At 43.5% G+C, this 26,677-nt stretch overlaps 1 protein-coding gene across 1 annotated transcript in view; it reads left to right on the top strand.

Moving 5' to 3' along the window:
• LOC139369474 (dynein, axonemal, heavy chain 1) overlaps positions 1–26,677 on the top strand; it is a 63,920-nt gene that overhangs the window by 32,370 nt on the left and 4,873 nt on the right. Inside the window, exons 46-73 of the mRNA XM_071108731.1 lie at positions 377–573; positions 660–795; positions 876–1,084; positions 5,515–5,686; positions 5,766–5,957; positions 6,124–6,234; positions 6,343–6,528; positions 6,653–6,844; positions 6,954–7,121; positions 7,248–7,439; positions 17,958–18,089; positions 18,256–18,381; positions 18,513–18,632; positions 18,935–19,084; positions 19,179–19,339; positions 19,441–19,666; positions 19,863–20,058; positions 20,294–20,445; positions 20,538–20,734; positions 21,325–21,469; positions 21,781–21,939; positions 22,320–22,451; positions 22,573–22,743; positions 22,859–23,038; positions 23,513–23,689; positions 23,790–23,960; positions 25,876–26,006; positions 26,206–26,350. Coding sequence (XP_070964832.1) covers positions 377–573; positions 660–795; positions 876–1,084; positions 5,515–5,686; positions 5,766–5,957; positions 6,124–6,234; positions 6,343–6,528; positions 6,653–6,844; positions 6,954–7,121; positions 7,248–7,439; positions 17,958–18,089; positions 18,256–18,381; positions 18,513–18,632; positions 18,935–19,084; positions 19,179–19,339; positions 19,441–19,666; positions 19,863–20,058; positions 20,294–20,445; positions 20,538–20,734; positions 21,325–21,469; positions 21,781–21,939; positions 22,320–22,451; positions 22,573–22,743; positions 22,859–23,038; positions 23,513–23,689; positions 23,790–23,960; positions 25,876–26,006; positions 26,206–26,350 — 4,626 coding nt within the window. The remainder of the gene's footprint in view (positions 1–376; positions 574–659; positions 796–875; positions 1,085–5,514; positions 5,687–5,765; positions 5,958–6,123; positions 6,235–6,342; positions 6,529–6,652; positions 6,845–6,953; positions 7,122–7,247; positions 7,440–17,957; positions 18,090–18,255; positions 18,382–18,512; positions 18,633–18,934; positions 19,085–19,178; positions 19,340–19,440; positions 19,667–19,862; positions 20,059–20,293; positions 20,446–20,537; positions 20,735–21,324; positions 21,470–21,780; positions 21,940–22,319; positions 22,452–22,572; positions 22,744–22,858; positions 23,039–23,512; positions 23,690–23,789; positions 23,961–25,875; positions 26,007–26,205; positions 26,351–26,677) is intronic.

Below are 26,677 nucleotides of genomic sequence, written 5' to 3'. Positions count from 1 at the left end.
ATATAAAGTTACAAAGTTCTACCCGATGGCTTCATCAAAAGTTAAAGAATTTTAAAAACAGTGTTTGTCAAACACTATGAGATTGCTGTGACGTGTGGAGCAAGAAAATACCCTCCCTTGGACTAGAAACTCATTGCACTTTTTGAAAATCACTTTTTTTTAGGACCTTTCTTATCTTTTTAACCACAGATCATAGAATCACGCTGTTTTCACATATGTAGACACTGGTTTGGTATGGGAGATGATGAATATGAGGTTGAAAAGTGGCGGTATTACCCTTTAAAAGACTTCCATAAAAACGTTTGGTGACACTACTAGGGTAGTGATGAGATTTATGGGTGTTTTTCATCCCAATACTGTCTTGTGACTCCCACAGCTGGCCAGAGTCATGGAGGAGTACATGGATGACTACAACCAGATCAGCACCACCAAGATGAAGCTGGTGCTCTTCATGGATGCCATCCAGCATGTGTGCCGCATCAGCCGCATCCTGCGCCAGCCCCTGGGAAACGCCCTCCTCCTGGGGGTCGGGGGCAGCGGGCGCCAGTCACTCACCAAGCTGGCCACGCACATGTGAGGCTCATACCTTCTATTTTATTAAACATCTGAAAGAATGTTACTGTGATAATATGGTGTTAATATGTTGATTTACACCTCAGGTCAGACTATGAGTGTTTCCAGATTGAGCTCGCTAAGAACTACGGCCACACAGAGTGGAGGGAAGACCTCAAGAGCATCATGCTGAAGGCTGGCCTGCAGAATGTACAGATCACCTTTCTGTTTGTAGACACACAGGTGAGTACTTTTTCACAGTGTCAGAACTTACACATACCCACTTATCGACATGCCCTCTAACCCTGTGTGTTTTACCTCAGATCAAGAGCGAGTCGTTCTTGGAGGATGTGAATAACATCCTGAACTCTGGTGACGTGCCCAACCTCTATGCGGTGGACGAGCAGGAGCGCATCCTGACCGCTATGAAGCCTGTGGTGCAGGACCTAGGCCAGCAGCCCACCAAAGCCAACCTCATGACTGCCTACATAAAAAGAGTCCGCAGTAACATCCACACCGTGCTCTGCATGAGGTCAGACTCATGGCACTGTATACATGTACAGTGCATTCGGAAAGTGTTCAGACCCGTCAACGTTTTCCACATTTTGTTACATTACAGACTTATTCTAAAATGAATTAGATTTAATTTTTCCTCATCAATCTACACACAATACCATGTAATGACAAACCCCCCCCCAAAAAAATTGGACATTTTTCTCATTTCTTACAAATAGAAAAACTAAATATCACATTTACATAAGTATTCAAACCCTTTACTCAGTACATTGTTGAAGCACCTTTGGCAGCGATTACAGCCTTGAGTCTTCTTAGGAATAACGCTACAAGCTAGGCACACCTGTATTTGGGGAGTTTTTCCCATTCTTGTCTGCAGATCCTCTCAAGCTCTGTCAGGTTGGATGGGGAGTGCCGCTGCACAGCTATTTTCATGTTTCTCCAGAGATGTTCGATTGGGTTCAAGTACGGACACTGGCTGGGCCACTCAAGGACATTCATAGACTTGTCCCGAAGCCACTCCTGCGTTGTCGTGGCTGTGTGCTTAGGGTTATTGTCCTGTGGGAAGGTGAACCTTCACCCCAGTCTGAGGTCCTGTGCGCTCTGGAGCAGATTTCTATCGAGGATCTCTCTGTTCTTTGCTTCGTTCATCTTTCCCTTGATCCTGACCAGTCTCCCAGTCCCTGCCGCTGAAAAACATCCCCACAGCATGATGTTGCCACCACCGTGCCACCACCGTGCTTCACCGTACGGATGTGGCCAGGTTTCTTCCAGTTTGGCATTCAGGCCAAAGATTTCCATCTTGGATTTCCATCTACTACTGAGGAGTGGCATCCATCTGGCCACTTTACCATGAGGCCTGATTGATGGAGTGCTGCAGAGATGGTTATCTTTCTGGAAGGTTATCCCATCTCCACAGAGGAACTCTGGAGCTCTGTCAGAGTGACCATCGGGTTCTTGGTCACCTCCCTGACCAAGGCCCTTCTCCACCGATTGCTCAGTTTGGTCACCTCCCTGACCAAGGCCCTTCTCCACCGATTGCTCAGTCTTGGTGGTTCCAAACTTCTTCCGTTTAAGAATGATGGAGACCACTGTGTTCTTGGGGACCATCAATGCTGCAGTAATGCTTTGGTACCCTTCCCCAGATCTGTTCCTCGACACAATCCTGTCTCGGAGTTCTACTGACAATTCCTTCAACCTCATGGCTTGGTTTTTGCTCTGACATGCTCTGTCAACTGTGGGACCTTATATAGACAAGTATGTGCCTTTCCAAATCATGTCCAATCAATTGAATTTACCACAGGTGGACTCCAATTAAGTTGTAGAAACATCTCAAGAATGATTAATGGAAACAGGATGCACCTGAGCTCAATTTTGAGTCTCATAGCAAAGGGTCTAAATATTTATGTAAATAAAGTATTTACGTTTTTTATTTTTAAAACATTTGCAAAAATGTCTAAAAACCTGCTTATGCTTTGTCATTATGGGGTATTGTGTGTAGATTGATGTGGAATTGTATTTTATTTTATAAATTTTAGAATAAGGCTGTAACGTAACAAAATGTGGAAAAAGTCAAAGGGTCTGAATACTTTCCGAATGCACTGTATATCTGCCTATCACGCCTACACTGTCACTGTTGCACACACACTCCGTCACACACACCACCATGCACACACCCACCCACTGCTTTTGCTGCTGCCATACTGTTTACTATTATTAATCCTTCTACCGGTCACTTTCTCCTAATCCCTGCCTTCATGCACAGTACCAGTCAAAAGTTTGGACACACCTACTCAGTCCAGGGTTTTTCTTTATTTTTACTATTTTCTACTTTGTACAGTAATAGTGAAGACATTAAAAACTATGAAATAACACATATGGAATCATGTAGTAACCAAAAAAGTGTTCAACAAATAAAAATTTGTTTAATTGAGATTCTTCAAAGTAGCCACCCTTTACCTTGATGAAAGCTTTGCACACTCTTGGCATTCTCTCAACCAGGTTCATGAGGTAGTCACTTTATGCGTTTGAGCCAATCAGTTGTGTTGTGACAGGGTAAGGGTGGTACACAAGAACTGCTCAAATATGCAAAGAGAAACGACAGTCCATTATTACTTTAAGACATGAAGGTCAGTCAATACGGAAAATTCCAAGAACTTTGAAAGTTTCTTCAAGTGCAGCCATAAAATGAGGACCGGCACATGAAAGAAAGACCCAGAGTTACCTCTGCTGCAAAGGATAAGTTCATTAGAGTTACCAGCCTCAGAAATTGTAGCCCAAATAAATGCTTCACAGAGTTTAAGTAACAGACACATCTCAGCATCAACTGTTCAGAGGAGACTGTGTGAAACAGGCCTTCATGGTCGAATTGCTGCAAAGAAACCACTACTAAAGGACACCAATAAGAACACAACACTTTATTGGCCAAGAAAGACAAGCAATGGACATTAGACCGGTGGAAATCTGTCCGTTGTCCGATGAGTCTAAATTTGAGATTTTTGGTAGGTGAACGCATAATCTCTGCATGTGTGGTTCCCACCGTGATGCATGGAGGAGGAGATGTGATGGTGTGGGGGTGCTTTGCTGCTGACACTGTCTGTGATTTTTAATTTTTTTATTCAAGGCACACTTTTAGTTTTCTTTTTTGAATTTTTACCTCTTTTTCTCCCCAATTTCGTGGTGTAGTAGCTACTATCTTGTCTCATCGCTACAACTCCCGTACGGAGTTGCTTCTTAACCTGCTTCTTAACACAGCGAGCATCCAACCCGGGAGCCAGCCACACCAATGTGTCGGAGGAAACACCGTGCACCTGGCAACCGTGGTTAGCACGCACTGCGCCCGGCCCGCCACAGGAGTCACTGGTGCGCGATGAGACAAGGACATCCCTACCGACCAAGCCCTCCCTAACCCGGACGACGCTAGGCCAATTGTGCGTCGCCCCATGGACCTCCCGGTCGCGGCTTGGGCGCGAGCCTGGGCGCGAACCCAGAGTCTCTGATGGCACAGCTGGCGCTGCAGTACAGCGCCCTTAACCACTGCGCCACCCGGGAGGCAATTCAAGGCACACTTAATCAGCATGGCTACCACAGCATTCTGCAGCGATACGCCATTCCAGCTGGTTTGAGCTTAGTGGGACTATCATTTGTTTTTCAACAGGACAATGACCCAACACACCTCCAGGCTGTGTAAGGGGTATTTGACCAAGAAGAAGAGTGACGGAGTGCTGCATCAGATGACCTGGCCTCTACAATCACCCAACAATCACCCAACATCAAACCAATTGAAATGGTTTGGGATGAGTTGGACCGCAGAGTGAAGGAAAAGCAGCCAACAAGCAGCATATGTGGGAACTCCTTCAAGACTTGAAAAATAATTCCAGGTGAAGCTGGTTGAGAGACTGCCAAGAGAGTGCAAAGCTGTCATCAAGGCAAAGGGTGGCTACTTTGAAGAATCTCAAATATAATATATATTTTGATTTAAGAGTTTTTTGGTTACAACATGAAATAACGTGTTATTTCTTAATTTTGATGTCTTCACTATTATTCTACAATGTAGAAAATAGTAAAAATAAAGACGAACCCATCGATGAGTAGTCCAAACTTTTGACTGTTACTGTACATATCTACTTCATATTCTCCAGTATCCCTGCACATTGTACATTTTGATACTTGCACTGACCCTGTGAATAGCTGTCACACAGCCAGGAGTGGTGGGTGCGGAGTCAAGCGCAGAGAGCAGAGTGAAGGAAAAGAGGGAAACCAAACTTTATTACGGTATCCAAAAGTAACGCCAAAAACAACAGGCGTAAACAAATATGTCCAACCCAAAACTGGGCACCAAACAGTCAGTGAACATAACACACAACCAACCTAGACTAACAGAGAACAAGCCCGCACAAAAGCAGGCGGGCCTAACAGGCTTAAATAGTTCTGAACCAAAACTCAAACAAGAAACAGGTGCAACCAATAAGACATAACAAACAGAAAAGGAAAAGGGGATCGGTGGCAGCTAGTAGACCGGCGACGACGACCACCGAGCGCCGCCCGAACAGACAGGGGAGCCACCTTCGGTGGAAGTCGTGACAATAGCTTCCTCTCTTATTTGATATTTGTCATGTTTTCTTTATTATTTATAGTTATATTTGTATTAGTTATACTACTGCACTGTTGGGAAGAGCTTGCAAGGTAAGCATTTCACTGTTCTTGTGCATGTGACAATAAAACTTGAACTGAACTGCTCACTCACAGCATCTGAATAGTACAGTAAAGAGATCAGCTAATGACTTGAACCTCTACTAATTTCTCTTTACCTCTCTCCACCTTCTTTTTTTTTTTACCTCACCTCCATCTCTTCCCTCACTCTCCTGTCCTCACCTATCTTCTCTCCACCTCTCCGTTCCTCACCACGCCCCTCCTCCCTGCCTCTTTTCCTCCTCTCCCCATGTCTAGTCCTATAGGGGAGGTGTTCCGTGCGCGGCTCAGACAGTTCCCGTCTCTGGTGACCTGCTGCACTATAGACTGGTTCAGTGCCTGGCCAGAGGAGGCCCTCCAGTCTGTGGCTGCCTCCTTCCTCTACGAGCTGCCAGAGCTGGAAGCCAGCCCCACCGCAATGAAAGGCCTGGTGAGGAGAAACAGAGAGTGTTTGTTTGTGTTCTTGTCTCCTGCCAGCCTCCCCTCACCACTGTTGTGTCCCTGTCTAGATTATGATGTGTGTGGAGATCCACCAGATGGTAGCCAGGAAATGTGCGCAGTACCTGGCTGAGCTGTCCAGATATAACTATGTCACGCCCAAGAGCTATCTGGAGCTACTCGCAATCTTCTCCTCTCTCATCGGCCGCAAGAAACAGGAGCTGCACAGTGCCCGGCAGCGCATGAAGACTGGCCTGGACAAGGTGAGAGGAGGGACCCTCAATGCCACAATTTTTGTATCTAAGAGGTCATCTTCTCTTCTGTGTCTTTTGCTTCAAATGTATTTTGTATGCTTTAAATGTGTGTCTGTGTTCATATGGGTCTGCGTTTAACCGTGTGATTTTACTGTGTGCCTGTGTGTGTCTATAGCTATTGAGGACAGCAGAGGATGTGAGTAAGATGCAGGAGGAGCTGGAGATGATGAGGCCTCTGCTGGAGGAAGCTGCCAAGGACACAGTGATCACCATGGAGAAGATCAAGGTAAATTAGACCAGGAAGCCTCATCAGGCTCTTTAAATGCCTGTATATGCTGTATCCTTTATATAGCACATGTGTTATGCATGTTAATCTTTGTGTGTGTGTTGACAGGTAGACACTGTGGTTGCAGAGGAGACCCGTACGGCGGTGCAGGCAGAGGAAGCCAAAGCCTCACAGAAAGCATGTGTGGCCGGTGCCATCGCTGAAGACGCCCAGAAAGACCTGGATGAAGCGCTGCCAGCTCTAGATGCCGCCCTCACCAGCCTCAAGTCTCTCAACAAGAACGACGTTGTTGAGGTGACATTATTTTGCCCTGTAATGGTTTATGGTTGTACTTATACTTTTGGCTTGTTGTTTTCCTAGATTGCTCTGTACTGTATGAGGGCTGTTGTACTGTATGACTGGGGCTGGGTCTCTCCAGGTGAGGGCCATGCAGCGCCCGCCCCATGGGGTGAAACTGGTGATAGAGGCTGTTTGCATCATGAGGTCCATCAAGCCTAAGAAGGTGGCCGGAGAGAAGCCAGGCACCAAGGTGGACGACTACTGGGAGCCTGGCAAGAGCCTTCTGCAGGACCCCGGGAAGTTCCTAGAGGGCCTCTTCAAATTTGACAAAGTATGTCAATGTCCTGAGGACACGTTATCCCAAACAAAGCTTTTTACTTTCTTTCAGTTTAAAAGGAGCTTTTTGACTGGAATCATTTTGGCACCGATCTCCTCTGTAGGAAAATATCCCAGACTCCGTGATCAAATTAGTACAACCCTACATTGATAATGAAGAGTTCCAGCCAGCCAACATTGCCAAGGTGTCCAAGGCCTGCACCTCCATCTGCCAGTGGGTGCGAGCCATGCACGTGTACCACTTTGTGGCCAAGGGTGTGGAGCCTAAAAGAGTATGAATATATTTGCTTTAAATGCTCCCCTCTCTTGTACAACAAGACTATTGCATCTGCATATGCACTATTTGTGTGAGTGTTGATGTGTGTATCTTTCATTCCTGTGTGTGCGTGCTCATGCAGAAAGCTCTGCAGGAGGCCCAGGAGGACCTGGCTGTGACCCAGCTCATCCTGGACGATGCCAATGAGAAGCTGGCACAGGTGGAAGAGGGCATCGCAACGCTGCAGGCCAAGTACCATGACTGTCTGGCCAAGAGAGACGAGCTGGACAACAAGTGCCAGCTGTGTGAGAACCGCCTGGTCCGCGCAGACAAGGTCAGAGAGAGAGCGATGGGGACAAAGCTTCTGCATTGCTTGCTGTTTGCGGTTTTAGACTGGGTTTCTGTATAGCACTTTGTGACATCTGCTGATGTAAAAACGGTTTTATAAATACATTTAATTGATTGATTGATTGAAAGCTCCCTGATAACAACACACATATTTGTGCTGGCTTGGCAGGTGCAGGACAAATCTAAAAGGATATAGAGGCCAGACCATACACAGGGTTGCAAAGAATTTATAAAAATGACCAGATTTAAAAAAAATCTGGGTTATTAACGGGTCATTTTGGTAATCTGTGTAAGTTTGGGTAATTTAAACTTGATTAATATACAGTTGAAGTTGGAAGTTTACATACATCTTAGCCAAATACATCTAAACTCAGTTTTTCACAATTCCTGACATTTAATCTGAGTAAAAATTCCCTGTTTTAGGTCAGTTAGGTTCACCACTTTATTTTAAGAATGTGAAATATCAGAATAATAGTAGAGAGAATAATTTATTTCAGCTTTTATTTCTTTCATCACATTCCCAGTGGGTCAGAAGTTTACATACACTCAAATAGTATTTGGTAGCATTGCCTTTAAATTGGTTAACTTGGGTCAAACATTTTAGGTAGCCTTCCACAAGTTTCCCACAATAAATTGGGTGAATTTTGGCCAATTCCTCCTGACAGAGCTGGTGTAACTGAGTCATGTTTGTAGGTCTGCTTGCTCGCACACGCTTTTTCAGTTCTGCCCACACATTTTCTATAGGATCGAGGTAAGGGCTTTGTGATGGCCACTCCAATACCTTGACTTTGTTGTCCTTAAGCCATTTTGCCACAACTTTGGAAGCGTGCTTGGGGTCATTGTCCATTTGGAAGACTCATTTGCAACCAAGCTTTAACCTGTTGCGTCGACCAAACCCGGATCCGGGATTCTATTTACAGACCTAAGCTCATTACCATAACGCAACGTTAACTATTCATGAAAATCGCAAATGAAATGAAATAAATATGCCATCTCTCAAGCTTAGCCTTTTGTAAACAACACTGTCATCTCAGATTTTCAAAATATGCTTCTCAACCATAGGAAAACAATCATTTGTGTAAAAGTGGCTAGCTAGCGTAGCATTTAGCGTTAGCATTAGCGTTAGCATCCAGCACGCAAGATTTCAACAAAAACATAAAAGCCTTCAAATAAAATCATTTACCTTTGAAGAACTTCGGATGTTTTCAATGAGGAGACTCTCAGTTAGATAGCAGATGCTCAGTTTTTCCAAAAAAGATTCTTTGTGTATTAGAAATAGCTCCGTTTTGTACATCACATTTGGCTACCAAAAAAAAAACGAAAATTCAGTCCTCAAAACGCAAACTTTTTTCCAAATTAACTCCATAATATCGACTGAAAACATGGCAAACGTTGTTTAGAATCAATCCTCAAGGTGTTTTTCACATATCTCTTCAATGATATATCGTTCGTGGAAGCATGGTTTCTCCCCTCAATCAAATGGAAAAGTACAAGCAGCTGGCACCGAATTCCACGCAGGACACCAGGCGGACACTTGGAAAATGTAGTCTCTTATGGTCAATCTTCCAATGATATGCCTACAAATACGTCACAATGCTGCAAACACCTTGGGGAAACGACAGAAAGTGTAGGCTCATTCCTTGCGCAATCACAGCCATATAAGGAGACAATGGAAAACAGAGCTTCAGAGATTCTGCTCATTTCCTGCTTGACGCATCATCTTGGTTTCGCCTGTAGAATGAGTTCTGGGGCACTTACAGACAATATCTGTAAGATTCTGAAACTTCAGAGTGTTTTCTTTCAAAAACTGTCAAGAATATGCATAGTCGAGCATCTTTTCGTGACAAAATATCGCGCTTAAAACGGGAACATTTTTTATCCAAAAATGAAATAGCGCCCCTAGAGATCCAACAGGTTAACTTCCTGGCTGATGTCTTGGGATGTTGCTTCAATATGTCCACATAATTTTCCTACCTCATGATGCCATCTATTTTGTGAAGTGCACCAGTCCCTCCTGCAGCAAAGCACTCCCACAACATGATGCTGCCACTCCCGTTCTTCACGGTTGGGATGGTGTTCTTCGACTTGCAAGCTTCCCCATTTTTCCTCCAAACATAACGATGGTCATTATTTGTATTTATTTATTTCACCAGTTAGGAAAATTGAGAACAAGTTCTCATTTACAATTGCAACCTGGCCAAGATAAAGCAAAGCAGTTCGACACATACAACAACACAGAGTTACACATGGAGTAAAACAAACATACAGTCAATAATACAGTAGAAAAATACGTCTATATACATTGTGAGCAAGTAAGGTGAGATAAGGGAGGTAAAGGCAAAAAAAGGCCATGGTATTGAAGTAAATACAATGTAGCAAGTAAAACACTGGAATGGTTGATTTGCAGTGGAAGAATGTGCAAAGTAGACATAGAAATAATGGGGTGCAAAGGAGCAAAATAAATAAATACAGTAGGGAAAGAGGTAGTTGTTTGGGCTAAATTATAGATGGGCTATGTACAGGTGCAGTAATCTGTGAGCTGCTCTGACAGCTGGTGCTTAAAGCTAGTGAGGGAGATAAGTGTTTCCAGTTTCAGAAATTTTTGTAGTTCGTTCCAGTCATTGGCAGCAGAGAACTGGAAGGAGAGGCGGTCAAAGGAAGAATTGGTTTTGGGGGTGACCAGAGAGATATACCTGCTGGAGCGCGTGCTACAGGTGGGTGCTGCTATGGTGACCAGTGAGATGAGATAACGGAGGACTTTACCTCGCAGAGTCTTGTAGATGACCTGGAGCCAGTAGGTTTGGCGTGAAGTATGAAGCGAGGGCCAACCAACGAGAGCGTACAGGTCGCAGTGGTGGGTAGTATATGGGGCTTTGGTGACAAAACGGATGGCACTGTAATAGACTGCATCCAATTTATTGAGTAGGGTATTGGAGGCTATTTTGTAAATAACATCGCCGAAGTCAAGGATTGGTAGGATGGTCAGTTTTACAAAGGTATGTTTGGCAGCATGAGTGAAGGATGCTTTGTTGCGAAATAGGAAGCCAATTCTAGATTTAACTTTGGATTGGAGATGTTTGATGTGAGTCTGGAAGGAGAGTTTACAGTCTAACCAGACACCTATGTATTTGTAGTGATTAGTGATGCATTAGTGATGTTGGACAGGCGGGCAGGTGCAGGCAGTGATCGGTTGAAGAGCATGCATTTAGTTTTACTTGTATTTAAGAGCAATTGGAGGCCACGGAATGAGAGTTGTATGGCATTGAAGCTCGCCTGGAGAGTTGTTAACACAGTGTCCAAAGAAGGGCCAGAAGTATACAGAATGGTGTCGTCTGCGTAGAGGTGGATCAGAGACTCACCAGCAGCAAGAGCGACATCATGGATGTATACAGAGAAGAGAGTCGGTCCAAGAATTTAACCCTGTGGCACCACCATAGAGACTGCCAGAGGCCCGGACAGCAGACCCTCCGATTTGACACACTGAACTCTATCAGAGAAGTAGTTAGTGAACCAGGCGAGGCAATCATTTGAGAAACCAAGGCTGTCGAGTCTGCCGATGAGGATGTGGTGATTGACAGAGCGAAAGCCTTGGCCAGGTCAATGAATACAGCTGCTTAGTATTGTTTCTTATCGATGGCGGTTAAGATATCGTTTAGGACCTTGAGCGTGGCTGAGGTGCACCCATGACCAGCTCTGAAACCAGATTGTATAGCGGAGAAGGTATGGTGGGATTCGAAATGGTCGGTAAACTGTTTGTTGACTTGGCTTTCGAAGACCATAGAAAAGGCAGGGTAGGATAGATATAGGTCTGTAGCAGTTTGGGTCAAGAGTGTCCCCCCCCCTTTGAAGAGGGGGATGACCGTAGCTGCTTTCTAATCTTTGGGAATCTCAGACGACACGAAAGAGAGGTTGAACAGGCTAGTAATAGGGGTGGCAACAATTTCGGCAGATAATTTTAGAAAGAAAGGGTCCAGATTGTCTAGCCCGGCTGATTTGTAGGGGTCCAGATTTTGCAGCTCTTTCAGAACATCAGCTGACTGGTTTTGGGAGAAGGAGAAATGGGGAAGGCTTGGGCGAGTTGCTGTGGGGGGTGCAGTGCTGTTGACCGGGGTAGGGGTAGCCGGGTGGAAAGCATGGCCAGCCGTAGAAAAATCCTTATTGAAATTCTCAATTATAGTGGATTTATCGGTGGTGAAAGTGTTTCCTATCTTCAGTGCAGTGGGCAGCTGGGAGGAGGTGTTCTTATTCTCCATGGACTTTACAGTGTCCCAGAACTTTTTTGAGTTTGTGTTGCAGGAAGCACATTTCTGCTTGAAAAAGCTAGCCTTGGCTTTTCTAACTGCCTGTGTATATTGGTTTCTTGCTTCCCTGAAAAGTTGCATATCACGGGGGCTGTTCGATGCTAATGCAGAACGCCATGTTTTTGTGTTGGTTAAGGGCAGTCAGGTCTGGAGAGAACCAAGGGCTATATCTGTTCCTGGTTCTAAATTTCTTGAATGGGGCATGCTTATTTAAAAAAAATAAAAAATAACCAGGCATCCTCTACTGACGGGATGAGATCAATATCCTTCCAGGATACCCCGGCCAGGTCGATTAGAAAGGACTGCTCGCTGAGGTGTTTCAGGGAGCGTTTGACAGTGATGAGTGGAGGTCGTTTGACCGCTGACCCATTACGGATGCAGGCAATGAGGCAGTGATCGCTGAGATCTTGGTTGAAAACAGCAGAGGTGTATTTAGAGGGCAAGTTGGTTAGGATGATATCTATGAGGGTGCCCGTGTTTATGGCTTTTGGGTGGTACCTGGTAGGTTCATTGATAATTTGTGTGAGATTGAGGGCATCAAGCTTAGATTGTAGGATGGCTGGGGTGTTAAGCATGTTCCAGTTTAGGTTGCCTAGCAGCACGAGCTCTAAAGATAGATGGGGGGGCAATCAGTTCACATATGGTGTCCAGAGCACAACTGGGGGCAGAGGGTGGTCTATAGCAGGCGGCAACGGTGAGAGACTTGTTTTTAGAGAGGTGGATTTTTAAAAGTAGAAGTTCAAATTGTTTGGGTACAGACCTGGATAGTAGGACAGAACTCTGCAGGCTATCTTTGCAGTACATTGCAACACCTCCCCCTTTGGCTGTTCTATCTTGTCTGAAAATGTTGTAGTTAGGGATGAAAATTTCCAAATTTTTGGTGGTCTTTCTAAGCCGGGATTCAGACATGGATAGAACATCCGGGTTGGCAGAGTGTGCTAAACCAGTGAATAAAACAAACTTAGGGAGGAGGCTTCTAATGTTAACATGCATGAAACCAAGGCTATTACGGTTACAGAAGTCATCAAAAGAGAGTGCCTGGGGAATAGGAGTGGAGCTAGGCACTGCAGGGCCTGGATTCACCTCTACATCACCAGAGGAACAGGGGAGGAGTAGGATAAGGGTACGGCTAAAAGCTATGAGAATTGGTCGTCTAGAGCGTCTGGAACAGAGAGTAAAAGGAGGTTTCTGGGGGCGATAAAATAGTTTTAAGGTATAATGTACAGACAAAGGTATGGTAGGATGTGAATACAGTGGAAGTAAACCTAGGTATTGAGTGAGGATGGCCAAACAGTTCTACATTTGTTTCATCAGACCAGAGGACATTTCTCCAAAAAGTAGATCTTTGTCGCCATGTGCAGTTGCAAACCGTAGTCTGGCTTTTTTATGGCTGTTTTTCAGCAGTGACTTCTTCCTTGCTGAGTGGCCTTTCAGGTTATGTCGATATAGGACTTGTTTTATTGTGGATATAGATACTTTTGTACCTGTTTCCTCCAGCATCTTCACAAGGTCTTTTGCTGTTGTTCTGGGATTGATTTGCACTTTTCGTTCATCTCTAGGAGACAGAACGCGTCTCCTTCCTGAGCGGTATGACGACTGCGTGGTCCCATGGTGTTTATACTTGCGTACCATTGTTTGTACAGATGAACATGGTACCATCAGGTGTTTGAAATTGCTCCCAAGGATGAATCAGACTTGTGGAGGTCTACAATTTATTTAGATTTTCCCATGATGTCAAGCTAAGAGGCACTGAGCTTGAAGGTAGGCCTTGAAATACATCCACAGGTACACCTCCAATTGACTCAAATGATGTCAATAAGCCTTTCCGAAGCTTCTAAAGTAGAGGTCGACCGATTAATCGGAATGGCCGATTAATTAGGGCCGATTTCAAGTATTTTTGGGCGCCGATTTGACGATTTTTATATATATATATATATACAGTGGGGCAAAAACTATTTAGTCAGCCACCAATTGTGCAAGTTCTCCCACTTAAAAAGATGAGAGAGGCCTGTAATTTTCATCTTAGGTTCACTTCAACTATGACAGACAAAATGAGAAAAAAAATCCAGAAAATCACAATTGTAGGATTTTTAATTAATTTATTTGCAAATTATAAACATTTTTTTTTATATACCTTTATTTAACTAGGCAAGTCAGTTAAGAACACATTCTTATTTTCAATGACGGCCTAGGAACGGTGGATTAACTGCCTCGTTCAGGGGCAGGACGACAGATTTTCACCTTGTCAGCTCGGGGGATCCAATTTTGCAACCTTACAGTTAACTAGTCCAACGCAATAACGACCTGCCTCTGTCTCGTTGCACTCCACAAGGAGACTGACTGCCTGTTACGCGAATGCAGTAAGCCAAGGTAAGTTGCTAGCTAGCATTAAACTTATCTTATAAAAAACAATCAATCATAATCACTAGTTTACTACACATGGTTGATGATATTACTAGATATTATCTAGCGTGTCCTGTGTTGCATATAATCTGACTGAGCATACAAGTATCTAAGTATCTGACTGAGCGGTGGTAGGCAGAAGCAGGCGCGTAAACATTCATTCAAACAGCACTTTTGTGCGTTTTGCCAGCAGCTCTTTGTTGCGCTGTATATGACTTCAAGCCTATCAACTCCCGAGATTAGGCTGGTGTAACCGAAGTGAAATGGCTAGCTAGTTAGCGCGCTCTAATAGCATTTCAAACGTCACTCGCTCTGAGCCTTCTAGTAGTTGTTCCCCTTGCTCTGCATGGGTAACGCTGCTTCGATGGTGGCTGTTGTCGCTGTGTTGTTGGTTCGAGCCCAGGGAGGAGCGAGAAGAGGGACGGAAGCTATACTGTTACACTGGCAATACTAAAGTGCCTATAAGAACATCTAATAGTCAAAGGTTAATGAAATACAAATGGTATAGAGGGAAATAGTCCTATAATTCCTATAATAACTACAACCTAAAACTTCTTACCTGGGAATATTGAAGACTCATGTTAAAAGGAACCACCAGCTTTCATATGTTCTCATGTTCTGAGCAAGGAACTGAAACGTTAGCTTTCTTACATAGCACATATTGCACTTTTACTTTCTCCTCCAACACTTTGTTTTTGCATTATTTAAACCAAATTGAAAATGTTTCATAATTTATTTGAGGCTACATTGATTTTATTGATGTATTATATTAAGTTAAAATAATTGTTCATTCAGTATTGTTGTTATTGTCATTATTACAAATAAATAAATATCAGGCGATTAATCGGTATCAGCTTTTTTGGTCCCCCAATAATCGATATCGGTATCGGCGTTGAAAAATCATAATCGATCGACCTCTATTCTAAAGCTATGACATCATTTTCTGGAATTTTCCAAGCTCTTAAAAGGCGCATTCAACTTAGTGTATGTTAACTTCTGAACCACTGGAATTGTGATACAGTGAATTATATGTGAAATAATCTGTTTTTAAACAATTGTTGGAAAAATGACTTGTGTCATGCACAAAGTAGATCTCGTAGCCGACTTGCCAAACTATAGTTTAACAATAAACTTGTGGAGTGGTTGAAAAACTAGTTTTAATGACTCCAACCTAAGTGTATCTAAACTTCCGACTTCAACTGTATATATATATTTTTTTCCCTTTATATCTGTGTTCATGATTTTCTGGTAAATAGAACATATGGTTCAAGAGAAAGTAGCAGTACTTAATTTGTAAATTGGGAGGTGCCGGAAACAAAAAGTTAGCACAAGAGGAGGGTGACCTGAGGAGCTCTGAGGTACCGGAACACATTAAAAGAATCGCCTTTATAATAAAACATTGCATGCATATCATCATATTTGTGTAGTGGCATAGAGCAGTATAGTAGGTAGAGGCACTTGCAGAGGTTGCATACATGGGAAAAAATTGGCCTGTTATAAACACATTTCATGCAATTCTATGCCATTTTACATGGCTGCCGACTTAAGCAGAATCTTTTTTTAATAGTGCAAAAATGATTGAAATGACAGATGCCTTTTACATGGACTAACTGAGAATATGAGATCAATTAAAAACAACCTTGTCTTGAATCAATGAATATCCTAGGCCTAGGTGTGTACAATATGAGGAGGAAATTATAGTCCTAAAAAAGCTTTCCACTTTCACTGACTCACCCAATGATGCACAAGCTCACTCACCGGCGATGCGCTCGTGCCAAAAGCCTATCTCGCTCGGTTTACTTTAATAAAAAATACTGTTTATGCAATAGGCCAATTTGGAAGTTGATATAATATGTTGGTAGCCTACCGACACATTAGATCCTTCTCTTTTCAGCAGGAGCCATTTGCATTAAAAACCTGTGTTTTCCCGCGATTGTATTTGAAATATTGCGAAAGGCCTGTTTTGGCTGTATGCTGTTCACTGACAGATTTGCCACACTTTACCGACTGAAGGCGATGCCTTGTGATTGGGCTACACACAATCCACAGCTAGGCTATTTAAAGAAAAATAACCTATTGATCTCTAGGTTACAATGTTGCGCAAACCATAAACCCGGGCCGGCCAAACTAGAATCAATTCTACAATATCAGGCACGGGCTAAAAAAAAACAATTTCACATGTACTTTTTTTTAGGGGGCAGCAGAATTACAGAGGAGGCATCTCAAATTAACTCTGACCACATTTATTTGAATCTTTACATTTCAAACAGTGAATGTTTTTGTTCATGCCTCGAGAAGTACTGGATCCTGGCATATAGGTTACGTAACAAAACAGTCCAAAACGGAGAGTTGACTGTTCCTTTTCTGACATGATCCGGCTGGACTGCAAAATAGCCTAATTAATGAAAAAACATTAAATTACTTCTAATGTAATTGCAATTAACTCTTCCAACTATTGACTTATTTCACAACTGCCGCCAGTTTGGCCCTGCAACATTTGCAACAAAGATATGTTGACAAACAGTACTTCATGGGCGACTCCACTTCTTGATTTGGCCTCGTTTGGTTTGTTAAGAAATGCTAGCAGCCATGACTGAATTCAAACGTGAGTTGGTTTCGAGGTGTGGTTTGATGTGGGTGTCTGTTGTGTGTGTTCGCAGGTGGGAAGAGTTAGCTAAATTATTTTTGCCAATTAGATTCATTCGGCTGGTGTGCGACTGTGGCAAAATTGGTTTGACTTTGGATAGCCTATCTCTGGGGATAGTTAGGAACCGTCAATAAATTACACAATGTAAATTGAACAATATAGTCCTATTGCACATCTTTTAGGTGTCTCATTAAATGCTTTCAATATTTGTATATTCATTTCTACAATTTAAGTTGATTAGGGTTTTTAATTCATTGAAATTTGGAGCTATTGACATTTTTAAAATATTGTACAATGTACATTGTGTAATTTACTAATGGTCCATAATTTGCCCCATAGGGATATCGAATGTCAAACCAAATTGACCATGGCCATTAAAATAAACCCAACCCATGGAATACTGTTACGGTACCCTTCATTCCGTGACATACAATTATTTTCCTATCATTTTGCAAATCTCCATTTTGGACGAGACTGAATTTTCCTATTTACACTTTGTAGTACATTTTTACACTAGAGTAAATGTTTCTGACTCATATCGATGCCACATAGGCCATTTTCAAAACGAAAAGTTGTTTTTTTAGGGGAAGTCACTCTTTAAATAAAATAATAATTTGTAAAAATATGAAGGATATTCCATGTAGAAACAGCAACGTATTCAATTGGGTGGCAACGTAGCCTAGTGGTTAGAGTGTTGGACTAGTAACCGGAAGGTTGCAAGTTCAAATCCCTGAGCTGTCGTTCTACCCCTGAACAGGCAGTTAACCCATTGTTCCTAGGCCGTCATTGAAAATAAGAATTTGTTCTTAGTTAAATATAGGTAAAATAAAATTTGTTGATGGGTTATACTTAGTATAATGTTTCACAGCTTTGTGATTCTATTTTCCACATTAAAAGTATCATATTTTATATATTTATATGTTGTTAAAATGACCTAAAATCCTTGGAAGTAAAAAAAAAAATGATATGAGTTTACCAGTAATATTCCCCACTTTGCAACCCTACTGTTGATTGTTACACTGTCACTTTGTTCTTTTCATTTTACACAAGTTTTTTTCCCCCTTCCAATGTAATTTCTGCAATGCCCTATTTATTTACATCTGCTGTGTCTGTGGGTGCTGATGATATGAGTGTGTTGTGTGTGTCTCTCCAGCTGATTGGAGGACTAGCGGATGAGAAGGTGCGTTGGAGGGAGACCGTGCAGCACCTGGAGTACATGGTTAATAACGTGTCAGGAGACGTGCTGCTAGCAGCAGGATATGTGGCCTACCTGGGACCCTTTACTGTGGGTGCTGCTCTGTTGTTGTGCTATTGTTACATGTATGTGTTATGCTGACGTATTAGTGAGAGTTTTGTACAGTAAGTAGTGCTTTTAGGTATTTTGTGGAGAGAATGACCCATGGATGACCATTGTGTTGATTTGGTGTGCTGTCTGTATATGACCTTGCCAGGGAGAGTACCGGGCCTCCATGGCAGATGAGTGGCTGCGTGGATTTAAAGAGCAGGGGGTGCCCCACACAGAGGAGCCCAACCTCATCAGCACTCTAGGGGACAAGGTCAAGATCCGCTCCTGGCAGGTCAGAACCCCTCACAACACTACTAGCACAGATACAACATAATATCCTATATCAGACTGACCTGGAGTATCAAATAATATAGCAATGTAAAAATAATCCCAATATCCCATTGTGTGCGTGTGTGTGTATAGATCACAGGGCTGCCTAAGGATACCCTGTCGGTGGAAAATGGTGTGATAACACAGTACTCTCAGCGCTGGGCTCTTTTCATTGACCCACAGGGACAGGCCAACAAGTGGGTCAAAAACATGGTGAGAATGTTCAGTGATTCCTGTGTACTGGTCTGATTCCAAACATAGTCCACAGAGGGAGCCATAGAGCTAATAAACTCATTATCCACAACCATTACTGCACAGCTTTAGATAGCATCTTTAGAAAATCGAGAGAACCAAAATGTCCTGCTTTACATTGTGTAAGTAAATGTTTTTTTTTTCAGCATCTGTATGTAATGAGACACCTGTATTTAATAGGGGATATGGTCATATTTCCTATGTATATGCAGAAGTTGTTGGTTAGACATGATGGTTGAACCCTACTTCCTTCTTCCTCTCAGGAGCGTGACAATGGATTGGACGTGATGAAGCTGAGTGACCGGGACTTCCTGCGTAGTCTGGAAAATGCCATTCGCTTTGGGAAGCCTTGCTTACTGGAGAACATCGGAGAGGAACTAGACCCTGCTCTAGAACCCGTCCTACTGCGACAGGTCCTTACCTAGGGCACATAGCACGTCGATACGACACTCAGTCAACACACAATAAAGTAAACTCATTGCAGTTGTTGCTTGTTGTCGCCCTCAGACGTTCAAGCAGCAGGGCAGCACAGTTCTGAAGCTGGGAGACGCTGTCATTCCCTACCACGATGACTTCAAAATGTATATCACCACCAAGCTCCCCAACCCACACTACTCCCCTGAGATCTCCACGAAGGTTACCCTCATCAACTTCACCCTGTCCCCCAGGTATTGTGCTCACCCACCTTCACTTAGACACTGGCCCCTACTCCCTGGCCGGTTGACCTCTGACCCTGTGTGTGTGTGTGTGTGTGTGTGTGCGTGTGTAGTGGTCTGGAGGACCAGCTGCTGGGTCGGGTGGTGGCTGAAGAGAGGCCTGACCTGGAGGAGGCTAAGAACCAGCTGATAGTGAGTAACGCTCGTATGAAGCAGGAGCTGAAGGAGATAGAAGACCAGATCCTTTTCCGCCTCAGCTCCTCAGAGGGAAACCCTGTGGACGATGAGGAACTCATACGGGTGCTGGGAGCCTCCAAGATCAAGGCCGGAGAGATCCAGGTCAGACATGGGGAGCAGTGTAACCACCACACTTCAACTTGACCCCTTTGGATTTCCCAAAATAAGGCTTTTACATGTTATTTCCAAGTGTATTTTTAACTCTGCCACTTTGCGAAGAACATACTGTTACTGTTCAATCAACTGTTGAGTCGTTGATGTGGCACTATGACCATACAAAAGCTGATGTCATTGTCAGGCCAAAGTGATGGTGGCTGAGGAGACAGAGCAGGACATTGATGCCACTCGTCTGGAGTATGTCCCTGTGGCTGTGCGTACTCAGATCCTCTTCTTCTGCGTATCGGACCTTTCCAACGTGGACCCCATGTACCAGTACTCCCTGGAGTGGTTTTTGAGCATCTTCATGTCGGGCATTGCCAACTCCGAGAGGGCAGGTAAAGAGAACTCACACACCCACATAAATGTAGACACACACACATACTGTATTTGTACGCATTTTAGGACAACCCTTTCACAACTGAATGCTTAACTGCTATCACAGCAATGTAAAAATCGTGACCAAACACTTTTCTGTAGCATGTATCATTAAGCACCAAAGGTAGCATGAATATATCCAACCCCCTTAACAAACTCGTTTCCCATTGTGTTGTCCCTGTGTGTCCCTCCCAGACACGGTGGAACAGAGGATCATCAGCATCAATGAGTTCTTCACCTTCAGCCTGTACAGCAACGTGTGCCGCTCTCTGTTTGAGAAGCACAAGCTCATGTTTGCCTTCCTGCTGTGCGCTCGCATCATGATGAATGAGAGCAAGATCGATATGGTAGGAGGAACTGGTGGTGTTTAGTGTTTGGTCTGTATTGTTGTTTTTAAAGTGTATCTGTGCTCATACTCTGTTTGTGTTCTACCTGCCAGTCCGAGTGGCGGTACCTGCTGGCGGGGGGCATGCCCCAGCAGCAGCTGTCCAACCCTGCAGTGAGGTGGCTGTCTGAGCGTGCCTGGCAGGACATCTTGGGCCTCAGCGCTTTGCCCACCTTCAACAGCCTGGCAGACAGCTTCCCCAAACATATGAAGGCCTTCAAGAGGATATTTGACAGCAGCGAGCCAAACAGGTCTTCACACACACAAATACTTTCTTCCAGATTCACAGAGAGGTGCTGTATACACACACAAACACAGAAGATACATTTTTTATAAGCACAGCTAGGGTTGTCCTGATACCCGTATCGCAATACCACAATTCTTAATTTTCCATGTCAAAAAAGAAAACATCAAGCAGACTGAACTTTATGGTCCTATGTAAACTATTGTGTACTATAGCCAAGAAATGTAGTCCGCTTCATGTTTTGTTCACTTGCCATGATACTTCTGATTATCGTGCCACTGATATTGTGCCTGCCAACTCTTCACTCTTAGAAAAAGGGTTCTTCGTTTGGCTGTCCCCATAGGAGAACCCTTTTTGGTTCCATGTAGAACCATCTTTTGAAAGGAGTTCTAGATTGAACCCAAAAGGGTTCTACCTGGAACCATAAAGGGTTCTTCAAAGGGTCATCCTATGGGGGCAGCTTAAGAACACTTTTAGGTTCTAGATAGCACCTTGTAGACACAACACATGCTAGTTTGCAGTGTGTCAATAGATACTGCAAATTACGCCTACTCTGACTGCTGACTGGTGTCTGTGGATGTGTGCGTGTGTGTCTAGGGAGCCAGTCCCAGGGGAATGGAATACCCAACTGGACTCTTTCCAGAAGCTGTTGATATTGCGCTGCCTGAGAGCTGACCGCATGACTCACGGCCTGCAGGACTTTGTTGCTGCTCATCTGGGCCAGCGCTTTATAGAGCCACAGGTGCTGCACTTTTGCCTTTCTGGGTAGTGAAGACATCCTAAGTTGCATTTACCTTAGTGCCACTGTCAATGCCATCTTTGGTATATGTTGTTTTGCCTTGTATCCAACTCAGTATAAACTCTTTACCACCAGGTTTATTCTAAAGCCATTTGGCTTAAATATTTACAATATAAACTCAGAGTTTTTCCCAATGTAGGTCACCTCATTGTTTATTTTATGTTTCTCATACCTCGTTCTGTACTGTATCTCTCTCTCCTTCCTCCCTACCTCCCCCTTCCATCCCTCCATCCTTCCTTCCATTTCTCCCCCAGGCATCAGATCTGTCTGTTGTATTTAAGGAGTCGTCCCCCTCCACGCCGCTCATCTTTGTCCTATCTCCCGGAACCGACCCTGCCGCTGACCTCTACAAGTTTGCTGATGTCATGAAGTTCTCCAAGAAGATGAGTGCCATCTCCCTGGGCCAGGGGCAGGTCAGTAGGGCCTGGGGAATGCCTGGGAAAACTCACTCCTCCCACCCACGGGACATCCCACTGGAAATTAGTCCTCCCAATGAGGTCACTCTCATTTGTCATGCTAAGAAAAGCTTAGTCTCCCCACCTCAGTGATAATTACCAGTCTATTTCTATCCAGAGGACTAGGACTCTGTGTCCTGTATGTATCCCCTTCTAAAGACGTGCTACATTCACCATCACCATGAGTGCAAGGCAGTCTGAGAAATAACTGAGACAAACAGAATTAAGCCCAGGCTCAAAGTCATGATGTTTGAACCTAAGCCTTGTGATATTTACAGTATTGGTATCATCTTGAGACCTCTGTGCAACTGGTCCTGTGTGTTGTGGTTGTGTGTCAGGGTCCCTGGGCTGAGGCAATGATGCACAGTGCCATGGAGAGGGGCAAGTGGGTCTTCTTCCAGAATTGTCACCTGGCACCCAGCTGGATGCCCTCCATGGAGAGACTCATTGAGAACATTGACCCAGATAAGGTGGGCTCACCTAGAAGAATACATATCCACACAAACACACAACTTAAGCTATACAGTAAAGCGAGATGTAGAAACCTTTGTCACTCTTAAACCTGCCAACACCCTATTCACTCCTCTTTAGGTACACCGGGATTTCCGTCTGTGGCTCACCAGCCTGCCCAGCAACAAGTTCCCTGTGTCTATTCTGCAGAATGGCTCTAAGATGACCATCGAGCCTCCCAGAGGCATCAAGGCCAACCTGTTGAAGACCTACCTAAGCCTGAATGATGACTTCATCACTACCTGCACCAGGGTCTGGCTTCTCTCACTCCCATACTATACTGTGTACTGTATTGTGTAATTCAAGTGGAAAACTACATACCCAGACCCCTCGTCTAACGTTGTCCCCTGTTCCTCCTCTCCTCCAGGCTGCAGAGCTTAAGTCCCTGCTCCTGTCTCTGTGTCTGTTCCACGGTAATGCCATTGAGCGCAGAAAGTTTGGCCCACTGGGGTTCAACATCCCATATGAGTTCACTGACGGTGACCTCCGCATCTGTATCAGCCAGCTCAAGATGTTCCTGGATGAGTACCAGGACATCCCCTACAAGGTGGGGAAGACTCTCTCTCTCTCTCTCTCTCTCTCTCTCTCTCTCTCTCTCTCTCTCTCTCTTAGCTTCCTTCTCTTCTAGCTTTTCCTTTAGTATTTCTCGTTTCATCTCCCCTCTCCTTTATCTTTTATCTCCTCTCATTTCTTACCCTTTTATCTCTGGTCCCATTCTTTTAGCTATTCTCCACTGTCCACTATTCCTGTCTACAGTCCTAAAACGTATCTCTCTTCTCTCCCTGTAAAGCTTCACACGTCCTTGTCCACTGTCTGACGCACTGCAAATATTCCAAATTGATTTCTATTGTCATTGAAATGTAATTCTTGTTACAGATATTTTAACTATCAGCTGAAACAAATACTTCTAGCAAGATTCTGCATTTTTTATGTTTCATGTGTCCTTTTTTTCTGGTGCGTGTATGTGCCTGCGTTCTGTAAGTGATTGATTATGCCGTTGTTCTCTACTCGATCTGTCCAGGTTCTGAAGTACACTGCGGGGGAGATCAACTATGGTGGTCGTGTGACCGATGACTGGGACCGCCGCTGCATCCTCAACGTGTTGGAGGACTTCTACTGTCCTGCTGTGCTCGGTACCGACTACGCCTACTCCGCCTCCGGAGTCTACAGGCAGATCGACACTGAGCTCGACATCAAGGTCAGAGAAGGAGACGGTTAGTTTGGTCTGATTAAGCATTAATAAACACTGGTTAATTCCCAACCATCAACCACTAATATCCGTTTTGCTTGTCTCTCAGGGCTACCTGGCGTACATCCGTGGCCTGCCCATCAATGACACACCTGAGATCTTTGGTCTCCATGACAATGCTAACATCAGCTTTGCCCAGAACGAGGCGTTTGCCCTGCTGGGAGCCGTGGTGCAGCTCCAGCCTAAAGCAGCAGCCAGCGGGGGCAAGGCCAGAGAAGAGGTACTGTGTGTACTGTGTGTGTGTCCTCTCCTGTGTCTACTCTTGCTGAAACTCTACCCCAGCAAGAAACAGGTTTTGAACTTTTGTTTTGTCCTATCTGGGTTCATGTCAGCAGCTAGTCTTACTTATATTTGTTGCTTATACAACTCTTACTCTAGCCTCCTTAGCTGTTAGACTTGTTAACGAAAGCTCATAGGTAATACTCAGGGTACCATTCTGTTGACATGCTAACATACAATGCCTTCAGAAAGTATTCACACCCCTTTACTTTTTCCAAATGTTGTTGTGTTACAGCCTGAGCTTAAAATAGATTACATTGAGATGTTGTGTCACTGTTCTACACACCCATAATGTCAAGCTGGAATTATGTTTTTAGACATGTATAAAAAAAATACATCTGAAATGTCTTGAGTCGATAAGTATTCAACACCCTTTTTATGGCAAGCCTAAATAACTTCAGGAGTAAAAATGTGCTTAACAAGTCACATAATAAGTTACATGAACTCACTCTGTGTGCAATATTAGTGTTTAGCATGTTTGAATGATTCCCTGATCTCTGTTACCCACACATACAATTTATCTGTAAGGTCCCTTAGTCGAGCTGTGAATTTAAAACACATCAACCACAATGACCAGGTGGGTTTTCCAATGCCTCGCAAAGAAGGGAACCTATTGGTAGATTGGTTAAAAAAACAACAGACATTAAATATCCCTTTGAGCATGGTGAAGTTATTAATTATACTTTGGATGGGGTATCAATACACCCAGTCACTACAAAGATGCAGGCTTCCTTCCTAACTCAGTTGTCGGAGAGGAAGGAAACCGCTCAGGGATTTCACCATAAGGCCAATGATGACGTTAAAGCAGTTACAGCGTTTAATGGTTGTGATAGGAGAAAACTGAGGATGGATCAACAACATTTGAGTTATTCCACAATACTAACCTAAATGACAGAGTGAAAAGAAGTAAGCCTGTACATAATACAATTATTCCAAAACATCATTCTGTTTGCAATAAGGCAGTAAATTAAAACTGCAAAACAAATGGCAAAGAAATAAACTTTATGTCCTGAATACAAAGCGTTTTGTATGGGGCAAATCCAACACAACACATCACAGTACCAGTTTTCATATTTTCAAGCATGGTGGTGGCTGCATCATGTTACGGGTATGCTTGTCCCATCGGCAAGGACTAGGGATTTTTTTTTATTTTTTTAAAGAAACTGAATAGAGCTAAGCACCGGCAAAATCCTAGAGGGAAACCTGGTCCAGTCTGCTTTCCAACGGACACAGGGAGACAAATTCACCTTTCAGCAGGACAATAACCTAAAACACAACTATACACTGAAGTTGCTTACCAAGATGACATTGAATGTTCCTGAGTGTCCTAGTTACAGTTTTGACTTAAATTGTCTTGAAAATCTATGGCAAGACTTGAAAATGGCTGTCTAGCAATGATCAACAACCAACTTGAGAGAGCTTGAAGAATTTTTTCAATAATAATAATAATATACAAATATTGTACAATCCAGGTGTGCAAAGCCCATAGAGACTTACCCAGAAAGACTTACCCAGAAATTGCTGCCAAAGGTGATTCTAAAATGTATTGACCCAGGGTGTGAATACTGTATGTAAATGCAATTTTTCTGCACTTTATTTTCAATACATTTGCAAACATTTATAAAAACTTGTTTTCACTTTGTCATTATGGGGTATTGTGTGTAGATGGGTGAGGGAAAAACAATACATTTCATCCATTTTGAATTCAGGCTTTAACACAACAAAATGTGGAATAAGTCAAGGGGTATGAACCTGTACCTTCAGAAAGTGTGGTGGGGTTGTTGAGTGATTGTGTGTTGTATGTTTGAAGGAATTCAGGCTGGGCTGGTAATGGATCTTGTTTTTTTTCCCTGTAGATCGTAGAGGAGATAGTGGCAGGCATTGTTGAGAAGGTCCCCCTGCCTATCAGTGTTCAGGAGGTGATGACTAAGTACCCAGTCCAGTATGAGGAGTCCATGAACACAGTCCTGATCCAGGAGGTCATCAGGTAACCTAGTCCTGTCAAAAACCACTGCTGAAGTCCCTAACATTCTGTCTAGTGCCATATCTGTTTCTCCCACCATTAACTTCAAGACCGTTCCAGTTACCATCACAATATTCCATTTCAGAGAGCTCTTCTATAGTCAACATTCTCCTGAGTATCTCTTTCTTTCTCCTATCCCTCTCCACCCACCCTTCTCTCTCAGGTATAACCGGTTGTTAGTGGTCATATCCCAGAGCCTCAGTGATATTGTGAAGGCTCTGAAGGGCTTAGTGGTGATGTCATCAGAACTGGAGCTTATGGCCAACAGCCTATTCATCAACAAAGTCCCTGACATGTGGCAGGCCAAGGTATTTACAGGAACATATACATGAACATATTTAGAGTTACATTATTGTAGTCCTCTATGCTGAGGGACCTGAGTTAATATAAGTTTGAACCTAGTATCTAGGTATGTGGCAATAATAAACTATGTAAGCAGGCAGCATGTGAAAATTAGTGTGTGGACTGGGTTGGGCCTAACCTAGTAGGTAATATATCCCTAAAGAATATATAGTTTACCCACTAGGAAATATAATATGCACACACAGTATTGAAATACACAACAATTAGATATCCCTTGAACTATGCAAAAGAATAATCACAAACAACCGATGGTTATGAATTATTATTAAAAG

This window comes from Oncorhynchus clarkii, chromosome 17 (genome assembly GCF_045791955.1).
Source record: "Oncorhynchus clarkii lewisi isolate Uvic-CL-2024 chromosome 17, UVic_Ocla_1.0, whole genome shotgun sequence".
Classification (NCBI taxonomy): Eukaryota; Metazoa; Chordata; class Actinopteri; order Salmoniformes; family Salmonidae; genus Oncorhynchus; species Oncorhynchus clarkii.
This window is presented reverse-complemented; position numbering and strand designations above follow the sequence as displayed.